Here is a 13,240-nt window from a genome sequence, read left to right as displayed (position 1 = left end):
CAAACAAAAAAAGTACAAAGTTTGTATATTCTTGCAGCAGGTGAATTTTGCTGAAACTCAAATAATGGCTAATTGTTTACCTGGATTTAGTGTTTCTACATCCAGCATACCACCTTCGCAATAGCTCTGCAACTCCTCAACTTTGACTTTATTCCAGGGGATGTAGGTAACTCCTCGCTCCACATCCCAGAACTTTTTGTGAGCAGGTTTTATACCTTTATTCAAGGCCCAAGCAATCTAAGGAAGAATGATGTTTGGTATAATAAAGTTATCAAATAACACTAACAAAAAAAAAAAAAAAAAAAAAAAACCTACTACAAAACTAATACACAAATGGAAATTAAAAACATTGCATACCTTAACTGGTTTCTGATTGACTTTGTATGACCCCCTACTGAGTTTGTTCAAGGCTGTGTAGGCATCTTGCCTGTGAACCATAACAATATAGGCACAACCCCTTGGAGGAATCATCTGGACACAAAAGGTGAAATGCATTAAGATCATTGAAGCTTGAGTAAATCAATAATGTTTATAAGCATCTCTGACATGAATTGTCCAAACTTACATTGATGGACTCAATCTGCCCAAACTCTTCCAAAAGAGACATTACATCAGACTGCTGGGTTTTCTTGTCTAACTGTCCAACCCAAAGTGTAGTACTGCAAACTATAAGCAAAAAGACAGAATAACTAATTACATTAAAGATCCAGGCTTTTAGATTTTTTTTTTAAGCAAGAGTTCACACTTAGCTCTAAAATGTATTGACTTATATAACTCATGACTCCTGAAGCCACAGATTTTGTAAAGATGAATTTATACAAAATAAATTATTCTAAGAAAATTACAATACATACCCTAGTACACCACTACTATAGACTACTACTATATAAAGAAGTTCATTAGGTGTTCTGATGTACAAGAAAATAATCCCCATTACAAAATACACTTCACCAAAATAAATTAATAAGTAAAAAAAATATCCCACTGAGCTCACATAAAATAATCAAAATGTCACCTTAAACTTTCACTTTGTCTGTAGTGAATATAAAGCTTTATGGAGTTTAAAGATACTACACATTTGAATCTCTTAAATTAAATCAGCTTCTCTCTTCTGGTTTAGACAAGTTGATACAGTAGCTGCAAGTGAAACTGAGTAGTGATTCGTGGAGCTTTATGCACGCCATCATCTGTGACATTTAGTCGTGTTTATTGGTTTGAGTACATACCACTGAGCGTCTGACTCTTTATGCTGGAAAGACCTTTTTGTCTGCGCTCTCTGTCCTTCTCTCTTTCACTCCTATCCTGAGAATGAGATCTCCAGCGCTGTTCTCGGGAGAGAGAACGCCTTGACCTTCTTGAGCGAGATGAAGATCTTGATCTTCTTCTCCTTGGAGATCTGAAATACAAAAGAATAAAACCAGTGAACACTGTTTCAAAAATAATCCAATTCCCCAGGCGAAAACAACTCTTTTCAGATGGAAAGAAATGACAAGATGACCAGAGTGTTTTGAGACTTCACTGCTTGTAATTTGTGCTCAATAATGCATTGAGGTTATTAAATACTTTCCTGGTCCACTATAATATGCAAAATATTTACATTTATTTAGAATTTTGGTAACTGTGACACATGTTTAAAGGAGTAATGTAGCAATGGCTTTCTGATTTTGGCAGGGATAGCCTAAAGTTAGTGTTGACCTTGTTTCCTACACAAAAAGACTTTTCCATAGGCTTTCTCACCATCTCCAAAAATAACAGTCTATGGCTTTGGATGTAAAATACTGATGTTAGGCTATATAAACCACTGTCTCATGAATCATGACTCGTATACATGTAAAACAAGACAGATTTGGAGTATTCTATGGACTCTGACCCAAACACAATTATATTTTGACACAAGATGTAGCATTTTTTTCAAGGAATCAGAAAAACTATTCAGAGGTAGCCAAGAGAAAATTTTTTCTTCTACTTCACCCCAAATATTTTTGTCTAAACCTTGGCATTGACCGGAAAAATTAGGCAAATAAATTCACTGACTTTGAAATGAGGGCAACCGCAGCATAAAAACACAACCTTTCAGTTTTAGGGCTTTATTCTTGTGTCACTCTATGAACACTGAAATACATAACTCTCAAAAATCAATATGCACAATTTTAACTGATGAGCAAAGTGGTTACCTGGAACTAGGGGTGGGCGGTATAAACGGTATATGGTAGAAACGATATAAATTTGGCCAACGGTAGAGATTTTGACCATACCGCATGTTGATGGTGGCATCAAGCTGCGCCTCTTTTGGTCGAAAGCATTGCAGCGGTTGCAAATTATGCCAGGCGACAGTAAAAGTGAAGAGGCGAATCAGTTTTGGAATATGGGGAAAGCCAAAAACTGCGCTACCTCCACTTCCATACCATTGATTCATTAATGCTGAATTCTCTTGCAGCTGCTCTATTCCCATGTTGTTGCAGTATATTAGTGACTAACCTCGTATTGTGGATGGATTATCTCAGTTGTTCTCCTAACTGAAGTTTGGTCCGTTTATAGCATCCTGCCATGTGATTGCATTTGTCCTTAGCCACCAGAAACCCTCATGTTAACTTTTATCGAGTGGAAAAAGGTTAGCTTCACTGTGCTAATGTCATGCTAACATAGTTGTTTTGCTAGCGATCACGTAGGACATCAGTATATACCAGCTAGTCCAACTTCAGTAACCCTACAGAAGCCATTGCTGTTTAGTTTTCTGTCTTCATTTATGTTGGAAGTGATAGCAGAGCTGTACGTTTGAATTTTTTCAGAAATCTCTCGGTCAGAACATGGTATATCGTGTTTAGGTGGAAACTACCTTCCTGATAACTTCCAACTCTGTTGAATTTAATAAATTCTGTTTTCATGGATGCCAGGATGTTAAACTTAATTGTTACACTTGGTAAAGCAGCAGCGCTGATCATTTTATTAAAGATGAAGAGTTTAGACAGTTTTTAACTCTCAGTGATGCTGCAGGGTTCGTTTGACTTTGAGACCTGAAGCAGACGGTGTTTTGGACCCAGATTACTCCGCGAGGCTCCTGACTATGGCAGCCGTAATGCTCCGACAATCCATCAAGCAGTGCGGCTTCGTAGCTTATCAAAGTCGTACAAAGGGTGGCTGTAGCTCAGGTGGCAGAGCAGGTCAGCCACTAATCAGAAGGTCGGTGGTTCGATCCCAGGCTGCATCCTGGCTGCATGCCAAATATCCTTGGGCAAGATACTAACCCCATGTTTGCCTACTGGTGGTGGTCAGAGGGCCCGGTGGCGCCTGTGTCCGGCAGCCTCGCCTCTGTCAGTGCGCCCCAGGGCAGCTGTGGCTACAATGTAGCTTGCTATCGCCAGTGTGTGAATGTGTGTGTGAATGGGTGAATGACTGAATGTAGTGTAAAGCGCTTTGGGGTCCTATGGACTAGAAAAGCGCTATACAAATGCAGGCCATTTACCAAAAACATTTTTGACAGATTTCTGCGTGTAAAATACGTTATACAGAAGAAAAGAATATATCGAGATATATATCGTTACCGCACATGCTTCAAATTATACCGCGATATGGATTTTAGGCCATATCGCCCAACCCTACCTGGAACCAGATCTGGATCTTCTCCCATGGCCTCTGTGCCTGCCTTCCCGCCTCATAGATAAATCTTCTCTTGAACTTCCCTTTAGGAGAATGACAACAAGACAGGTTTTTTGTTTATTTTCCACAGTTCATAGCATAGGCCAAAATAGAAATGTTCCTACCACTAACTATGACAAAGTACGTGTGAAACAAAAAGTTTACGTTCAAGACAAATCCTTACCCGGGATCGAGAGTAAACCTCATTTGTGGACTGATATCCATCTGGAATCATATGATGCTCAGTTTGACTCATTCCACCACTGTGCTGGATCGACAAAGAGACAGCCCCAGAAAAGGAAGTGTTAAAAAAAATAAATCTTAAAAACAAAAATCACCAGAACAAAAAAATTTTGTTTAGCATGACAGAGGGGAAAAAATAGCAATTTGATATATTTGCAAGAATATGAAGAGAAAACGTCTGAGAGGCAGAAAAGTAATCATATAAAACTGTTATAGACGGGTACCTTTATATCCTCAGTCTGACTCATCATACGCTGATTAATATCTGTGTTGGGCCCCAGACCAAGAAACTGGTTCATCACATTTTCAGGTCTGTTATGACAAAATACACACTCCACATTACAAACACATGTGGTAAATGTACTAAAGTAAAACAACACTTAACCTAACTGTGATCATAGGCATTTTTTGACTACAGACACTTACACATAATCCAGTCAATAACATGATCAAAAACATCTACATTCAACATGGGATTTTTAGTTTTAACTTTTGTGTTGTGTGCTCTGATTCAGTGGTGCACAAGTACATTTTAATTTACGAGAGTAATGGGCAACTTCAGCTGTATAAACTATAGCATTATGAGTGACAGTTTTGGTGGACACTAGTTGAACAACAGTGTGGTCAGCGTGCTCCTCCCTATACCATTAATTCACACACTCACTTGAGCAAGTATCAAAGTAAAAGTGCTTTCATTTTCAATTTCTGATATTCACTGCATGCACTGTGTTTTGTCTCTTCCTATTTGGCTAATACTGGTCAACCACAAGATTACTCTCAGTGCTCAGGCTCTGCTACTCAGTAGGATGCAACCCCAGACCGTGTGCTGTAGTCACACATGCATACACAGATATATAGCATGTGTGGATAATGTTGAGGGGAGTGATAAAATGTGCAAATAAAGCACAACCTTTTAAGTCAAAACAAGCAACATAGCCCACTACGCTTAAACCATTTCCGCACAAATATCTAAACACAAAGCATTCACCCGACGTCATGTACACGGACATGCCGGGTGCTGAAGACAACATCTCACAGATTCTGAAGCTGCAGGTTTTGTCACTCTCCAACTAAAATTCATTGAACCAGCAGAAAAAGAATATCAAAACTATGCTTCACATTTGATAAGCATTGTCATGAATTCGCTCTTACTTTACTTCTTATTTCTTTCAGCCAGTGTCCAATCAGAAATCTCTATTTTCTGCATTATTTGCTTGCATATTACACACCAGTCTACCGTTGTGTACAGTGCTGTCAGCTGCTGGTTTTTGTTTTGTTTTTCCAAAAAATGACCTCCGACAAGAAAGCCTAATATCTGCTGTTCAATACCGAAGAAATTTCAACTTTTACAAATTGTACCAAACCACAAAACACTTAGCTATGTCTCTAATAAAACCTCTAACTTTGCTCTGCTTCACTTCAGCAGCATCAGGTAATGTTCATCTGTTGGTTCATGGTTTTCTTCAGTTTTTGATCTACTGAAGAATATTTTTAAGGGGGTTAACTTCTATAAAAAGCTACGCCAGCAAAATCTCCTTAATACTTTTCTCAGTTACTTTGACACAAAGGCATCTGCTGTGATGCTTATACCTCTGATGAAGTCTCACAAGTGTCAGCTTTGTTTTTATACATAGATTTTATAAATGGATATAAAATATATGGATATTTACTGATAAATGATCATAATTATAATATTTCTGACGGAGTCAAAACGGAATTGAATCAAATCGAATCAGGATCTTGTAAATCAGAATTTAATCAGTTTTAGAAATCAGTGATGATACCCAGCCCTACACACATGTATAAAAGCACGAGTACATTTTCAGTAACTCACTGTGAGTGAATGTTGCCCTCAGTAGCCATTGTGTCTTCAGGTTCATCATCATAGTCAAATCGGTCAAGAAGTTTCTGGAGAAAAATATACATAGATGTTTTGAGGATAGGGACACAACTCCTTTTTGTCTACCCTAAAGCCGTTTACCAACCACCATTAAACAACAAAAGTGGAAATGAACACTAACAAGCAGGTTATATCACACCAATAAAATCCATATAACATGGTGAGATTAAATGGTGCTGTACAAATGGGACAAATATGCAAAGTCAACTGCAGCCATCAAAAGGTTTTGTATAGAATTTAGGAAAACAAGGCCCATTGTGTCTTTGGTTGAAATGCCAACCGCTTGTATTTATTAAACAATTATGTAAATGAGAGCTGTGCCAGTACCTCAGCTAATGAGCTTTTCTTTTCAGTGTGTGCACTGTATGCGTTGAGCTGGGCCAGTGGGATCTGAGGCTGTTTTGGTATGTTGTTTTCAGTGGTGGCTGCTAGGGTCTTATCTGCCTGCTGGATGTTCTGGAGCATCCTCTGCAGCTAGAAAGAAAAAAAAAAAGGAAAACAAAAAAAAACAAACAAAAAAAAACAAACCAAAAAAAACAAACAACAGGGGCCATTTAGACCTAACACAACATTAGTTAAACTGCTGGAGGACATAAACCACATTATTACTTACCTCCTGACCATGTGGAGACTGAAACAGCTGTGCCACAGCAGCTAAGGCATCAGGACTGGGTAGCTGGGGGACTGTAGGCATGACTGGAACATTACTGACAGGAGGCCGTGTCTCTGGTTGGGGCTCAGTAGGAACTGTTCAGATACAATAAAACAGCTTGTGTCTGCATGATGAATTAATACTAGGGATAGGAAGTGAGAATTGGTTCCCAATAGCTTAATTTCTTTGAATGTTATTCTGCTTGCCTAACAATTCCACATATTGGTTACACTTGCACTTCTGCTACAATCACCAGATTTCAGTTTGGATTTATTAATTTTTTTTTTCCAGTACCAGGAGAGGAAAATAGCAGTGTAGTCTGCAGCATGGATGTGGCCATTACCTTTATTTTTATTGCTCAAAAAGACAAAAATTCAACAGTAAACTGCATACAAGACAGAAACAACTGAAACCACCTAGACAGACAACATGCTAACATTAAGCTAGCCAAGAACAAAGAGTGACCTCGGGCCAGTAGCCAGACTTACTTTTTTGAGTAATGACCCCAAAAATGATCACCACAAAGCAGGGAAATGACTCCAACGTGCACAGTTGTTTGACAAAGCATGCAATTAATTAAAATGTTGCTTAGCGATAGTGGTGACCCTCAAAACAGAGAGAATTAGCACCCAAGGAGAATCAATAAGTAATTGAATTGATAAGTGATATCGATAACTGAACTGGAATCGCTAAATTCTTAGAAATTCCCCCCTCCCTAATTACAACATAATTTACTCTCAGATAGTTAAAAACACTGCCCAAAGTTCCACTACCAGTTCTACTACCTTCCACAGCAGGGCGAGGTGCAATAACACCATTTGCCATATCCATTAGAGGCTGAAGGATGTCCATGTCAAACACACCATTCTTCTGCCACAGGTTAAGGACACGGACAATTTTAGTCTGAAAAAGGGGGGGGGGAGAGAAAAATCTATGAGATTCTTTTTAAAGCATTTATTGTACTTGTATAAATTACTTGAAACACAAAGTACCTTGTCATCCTCTGGGCAGCGATAAAGGTTTTGAAAGGTCTCTGTGAAGTTTTTCAAGAATCTTGGACCAAATACATCCTTGTCAACACCAAACTGATGGCGTGATTGGCGAACAATGGAATCAACCACATATAAACCAGGAACTTTTAACTCAGGCTTGCACTGAAAAGAAACAAAAGAAATTACAGTCCGCAACTGTAAAATGCACTTTTATCTAAACTTGGCAACATAGTAAAGATTAAACGACTGAATAATACATACCTTCTTAATGAACTTTTCAACAATCTGGACAACGTGTTTGTAAAGCTAATGAGACAAAAAAAAATATTTCAGTCACAGGATCAAAATGGTAGCATAAGACAAATGAAAACATGCTGTTTTGTGCTAAAAAAAAAATTCTCATTTACTGCATGATTTCTGTAATCAGTCGAAAGAGTCATCAAACACTTCAACTACTCTTCTCAGCTGAAGCTTCAAAAACAAAAACAAAAAAACCCCCAAAACAAGTGACACCTCATTTTGCCAAGAGCAAAACTTCTGATAGGGTAAAGTAGAAAACTCAATATGCTTAAAATATATGTGGAATAATAATATTCATCTCCCCAGACCTATGACAAAACAGTTTGCTCATAGTGATTGCCTGATGTTTTTATTTATATCATTATTACTATTATTATTCACACACACAGGCACAGATATAGACTAATAGAGATATACATGTGTGTATATAAAGTCTCTACACTTAAGATATTATGATTATCATTAATTACCACACACAACTGAAGCATTTTGTTTAAAAAAAAAATATAAAAAAATAAAAATCAGAAAGTTAATACACATAAACCTACAGTGTTTGTTTGTTAAGTTTCTTTGTGTAAGAACCACAACCTTGGGTTTTTTTCTAAATATTTGCTCATTATGCATGATGGTATCCAACAATAAAATTCACTTTACCTTGATAGCCTTGATGGCTGATTTTGTTACAGACATCATTTTAGCACGGGATATTGGCGGCTTCATGTCAATCATGGAGAACAACTAAGAGTAATGAAAGAGGAAAAATGTAAAATTAGTTCATTTTAAAAGAGAAACTGGCATTCAATTATACTAGATATGTGGTGTCCTTTATAAAACAAAAGGACAAAATAATAATCAAATGTAGCAACAAATAGACCATTCAGTAACAGGAAAACCTCAAAACTAAAAAAAAACTAAAAAAAAAAAAAGAGTCTTTAATAAAAGTTTGAAAATTTATATTTTCCCCTCTGGTGCTGTGATAAGTGGCAGCTTGTTACAGCAGTTCTCTTATATTTGCTTTTTTAATTTATTTGGATATAAAGTGATAGAGTTGATTTTCCTTTTATGGAAGTCTAGTCAAGTCAAGTTTTGCAAATCTACTTTTGGGGTTTCTTCTCAGTGTACTGTTAACAATGGAGAATCTTTACCAGCTGATCACACTAGTTATTCTACTGAGCAAAGTGAAGACTGTCGTCCTCATGGTGACAGCAAGGTTACAGGATTTGATCTAAGTGGAGAGCTCAGAGAATGAAATATCAGGTCTGCTTAAGCTATCATCATGGTAAATGTGAGGTCCACGGACGATAAAATAAAGACAAGCTTGATGAGGTGATTAAAACCCAGAGACAACAATGACTGTAATATAACTTTTTCACAGAGACAATGCCAGACTCACACTTCCCTGTCCATAGTGTGAGTGAATCTGGCAGTAGGACTTTCTGAGCAGATAGTGATGTTAGTGCTGACACAGCAGTCAAACAATTGATCATATTTAAATCCTCTGTAGACTAACCTCTGCACCACTTACTGGACAGAAAGCACAAGACTTTCTCTAACATTGGCTTCAGGTCTGTAGCTTTTTAAAATTTTACAAAATTATTCCCATCTATGAAATTGTGCTGATCTTTTTTTACAGTTTTTACATTAATGTAAAGAGTTCAGTATCTTTTTTGTACAGAAAGTTTACTCCAACATGACTGTGTATTGTTAAATTTTATTTATTAATACTCTTTAATCATATCTATGCTTTAGTATAGTACTTAATTTAGTATAATACTTAATTTTCACCAACAAACCAACGCTGACACAACAATATGCAAGACATCACATAAACGGCCACTTGAGTTTTCTAAAGCTGCAACAAATTTAAAGAATACACAACTCAAAAGTGTTACTTAAGTGAGCCGATAATAAACACACTTCAACTATGCAAAAGATTAAATAATCCAGTAGCCTTTATGAAAAGCTTTGCTTGCTTAACTCGTTGGAAGCAAAAGTAAATATCCGAACACCTTTAGGCTAATGTGTTAACGACAGCTGTATTTCACTAATTCCACAAAAGTGGCGTATGTCCCTACAACAATCATTGATGGCCTGTGCATCTTTATAAATAAAGTAGAGTAGGGCCAAGTTAATAATTAAGCTACATGATTACTCAAAGGCCGTCTAGGATTAACGTACTAGCATCAAACTACAGTTAAGCTAATGCTTAGCAGATACAATGTTTACGTTGCAACTGGACACTAAGCTGGCATTGTCCCCATGGTAAATAAATAATAACAACTAATATTAAGTGTCAAATAAGAAAATAACTGGCATTCGTTAGCTCTGGCATTATATTTGCTTTTGGCTCGTGGGACTTAAGTAAAACATGAAAAAACTTTACCTCCATATTGAAGGCGTTCACTGCATCCATAACGACTGGTTAATGTTGAAAGCCAACTGACTAGTCTTTATATTTGATTACTTTATCTTGACCATAACCGCGCGCAGCTTCACCTAACTATAACATAACAACCACGAGCATCGGGAAGCTTTATTTTCCTTTCGACGTGGACTAACCAAAGCTCAGCTAAGCTAGAAACTGCTGCTAGCTTAACGGTTCCACCCTGTAGACAGCGCCTGTGATGTCACGAGGTAATGCTGCCTTCACAGTTATCGGAAAATTTGGCGTCTCCGTATTTTTCTACAAAAATCGTTTGGATGACTTTTGGAAGCATTTTACTAAAATTAACTGATTTTCGGACCTATCATGCAAAGGCAAAATGAGTATTGTTCTGAGTTAAACTGTTCATAGGGAATTTATGACTTAATCCACAGTAGACGATGAGAAGTGACAACTGTAACAGGTGAAATTCCCACAACCTGTCTTGTGGGGTAATGCACCGGCTTTAGAGAAGTCGCAGTTTATGGGCAAACCTTTGGAATGACGACCATGTGCCCAAAACTGTCACTGTGAATACCTAGTGCCCTTTATAGACGAGAACAACTGTCCACAATCAAACAATTTCCAGTGTCATAAGTTCAGCACGACTTATTAGAGCTGGGTTCTTTAAGTCCCTGTGTACTCTACATATTTCAGCATGTCTGCTCCTATTTTTTAACATAACTAAAATAAAGATGGAATTATATGTACTTATTAGCACACTGTTAAAAATAGCATCTAGTATACTGATTTTTTTTTAAAAATTTCCAATGATTTTATAAAGACCAGAGCCAATCAAGAAGTTGTTTGTAATTCAGCACGAAGCACAGCAGGCGGCGCTGATGACATGGAGTTAAGCGGCTGAAATGAGCGAGACACATTTTATTTTGGTTAATACCGTATCAATGTTGTGTGAAATAAAAGACACCGTGGAGCTATTTTTTTCTTTTAGGGAATTTTCTTTTGCTTTTCGATTTATCTCATCAAGCGTCTTGCTAATTCTTACAGTCTTATGACGAGTCCTGGATTTACGACTATATGCCTTTCCTTGATGGCACCTATTCGATAACGAGACGTTAGAATTGAATTAAACCAACGACAGAAAAGTGCACGATTTGATAAGAAGGGACTGGTTTGTTTAAAGAGGAGGCTGCTGTTACAAATTCAATGCAGCTAGCTTCATGCCTGAAACTAAAATGTCGGATATCGTAAAGTGACTCATGATGCTGTAACCTCCCTAAAAAAACAAAAACTAATTCGAATCTAAAATTCTAAGTGTATAGTATCTGAAAACACAATGAAAATTCAATTGCTGGGTTAGAGCTCCATGAGATCCCATTAATTCCTGCTGGCGCCCCACACCCCACCCACCCGATGGAACAGGAAGTTCTTCTATTATATCAAAAGTTGTCTGAAGAATAAAATCCACAAAATCTCTTATAGCAGGGGTGTCAAACTCCAGTCCTCGAGGGCCGGTGTCCTGCAGGTTTTAGATCTCACCCTGGGTCAGCACACCTGAATCAAATGATTAGTTCATTACCAGGCCTCTGGAGAACTTCAAGACATGTTGAGGAGGTAATTTAGACATTTAAATCAGCTGTGTTGCATCAAGGAAACATCTAAAACTTGCAGGACACCGGCCCTTGAGGCCTGGAGTTCGACACCTGTGTCTTATAGCAATTACATTTATAGGTAAAATATAAAGTGCGTGGAACTTAAAAACATCAAGCGCAGAACCAGAACGCCGCATTTCTTGAATGGCTTTATGTTGCCCCCTTGTGACCAAACCTGCAAACTGCATCCAGCCTTTAAAATACAAAACGAGTAGTGCTGACAGAAGAAACAGCTGGACTTGAATCGCTAAACACACACGCGGGTGAGGATTTCACGGATATTCCTCTAAGACGATTCATGGTAGAAATAGCAGTAAATGGCTATTATTTTCTTTAGCTGATTTTTGTGAATGAGACAGTAACACGTTCCCTCTCAGATGGCTGGAATGGAGAACTCTACCAGCGGGATTATATATGAATACTATTATGATTACCTGGATCCCGTGATTGTGGATGAGAGAAAGTTAAAGTACTATAAATGTAAGTTGTTAATTTTAACGCTTTACATAATTGTTCTGTCTTGCTTTTATTACACGAAGATAACACATTTTCTATTCTCCTTCCAGATTCCGTTGTTATAATATTTTGGGTAGTCGTCATTACCTTTGTGGCATGTCTTTTTCTCACTTTGAATCTACTGTCTCGCAGTGGAAACCTACCAAAGTAAGTGTAAAGGTCAATTGCCTTTAAAGTGCGTTTTCTAAATGAAACATGTATATGTGTTTCAATATGCGTAATCCCTATAGGGCTGCTCATACTTAAAATTGTCTTGTTGTCTTTGCAGGAATCACACGTCAACTAATTCACTAGAGACTCGATCTTAATGAGAACATAGTGAAAAACGGAGGCGATGGACTCAAATTCAAAATGTGATGATAAGGTGCAACAGCACTAATGAAATTTAAAATGAGAAGAAGTGACCATCATTCCATCTCGCAAGATCACTGCAAAGTTCAAGGCTTCCTTAAACATTAAAAAAAATGTTACGTAACAGCTGCTTTGAGCTTTAAACCACAGTGTGTGTGTGTGTGTGTGTGTACATAAGAGCAAGGACAGCGAGAGTATATTAGGCAGCTTTGCTCCTTCCATTTTCATTTTAGTCCCAAAACTTTCTGCTCAAAATTTGTACATACAGTACTTTGGAAGAGTCAAGTTTTCCACCTCTCATTTCTTTGCATTTTATTAGGTAAATGGGAACATGTAAACATACAGGGACATACGGTATACAAGGCAAAACAGACTTTGTATAGTTCTAACAAGTTTTAAAGTCGCCTTTTGTATGACTGACCTTTTGTAGTTTCTTTAAGAATTCTTCAGGAATGGTTCTCCAAGCTTCTTGAAGAACATTCAAAGCTCTTCATTGAGGTCCAAATCAATCCACAACTTTCATTGTGTTTTTTCAGTGTTTTGGGATCATTGTCATGCTGAAAAATGAAGTTGTTGCCAATCAAACTCTAAAAGTACTTTACTGTGTTAATGACA

General features: G+C 37.5%; 1 protein-coding gene and 1 long non-coding RNA gene across 2 annotated transcripts in view; one reads left to right on the top strand and one right to left on the bottom strand.

Annotated features, from left to right (window-relative positions):
• Positions 1-10,351, bottom strand: part of LOC102304663 (SR-related and CTD-associated factor 4) — a 28,608-nt gene extending 18,257 nt beyond the window's left edge. The window contains exons 1-15 of the mRNA XM_005926476.3: positions 10,107-10,351; positions 8,378-8,461; positions 7,685-7,729; positions 7,424-7,585; positions 7,217-7,334; positions 6,393-6,526; positions 6,107-6,253; positions 5,714-5,787; positions 4,104-4,191; positions 3,821-3,904; positions 3,601-3,680; positions 1,227-1,396; positions 566-666; positions 358-471; positions 81-237 (exon numbers count right to left, since the gene is read on the bottom strand). Of these exons, the coding sequence (XP_005926538.1) occupies positions 81-237; positions 358-471; positions 566-666; positions 1,227-1,396; positions 3,601-3,680; positions 3,821-3,904; positions 4,104-4,191; positions 5,714-5,787; positions 6,107-6,253; positions 6,393-6,526; positions 7,217-7,334; positions 7,424-7,585; positions 7,685-7,729; positions 8,378-8,461; positions 10,107-10,136 (1,588 nt within the window). The 5' untranslated portion in view covers positions 10,137-10,351. The remainder of the gene's footprint in view (positions 1-80; positions 238-357; positions 472-565; positions 667-1,226; positions 1,397-3,600; positions 3,681-3,820; positions 3,905-4,103; positions 4,192-5,713; positions 5,788-6,106; positions 6,254-6,392; positions 6,527-7,216; positions 7,335-7,423; positions 7,586-7,684; positions 7,730-8,377; positions 8,462-10,106) is intronic.
• Positions 10,352-11,774: 1,423 nt separating this feature from the next.
• LOC102304968 lies at positions 11,775-13,171 on the top strand. The gene is made up of 3 exons (XR_316044.2): positions 11,775-12,238; positions 12,325-12,421; positions 12,543-13,171. It is a non-coding gene; the product is annotated as an uncharacterized LOC102304968 (long non-coding RNA).
• The last annotated feature ends 69 nt before the right edge of the window (positions 13,172-13,240 follow it).

The sequence above is a fragment of the Haplochromis burtoni genome, unplaced genomic scaffold (genome assembly GCF_018398535.1).
Source record: "Haplochromis burtoni strain Fernald_Lab_line unplaced genomic scaffold, NCSU_Asbu1 Contig_36, whole genome shotgun sequence".
In the NCBI taxonomy this organism is placed as follows: Eukaryota; Metazoa; Chordata; class Actinopteri; order Cichliformes; family Cichlidae; genus Haplochromis; species Haplochromis burtoni.
The sequence above is the reverse complement of the archived record's forward strand: the minus strand, read 5'-3'. Positions and strand labels throughout refer to the sequence as shown.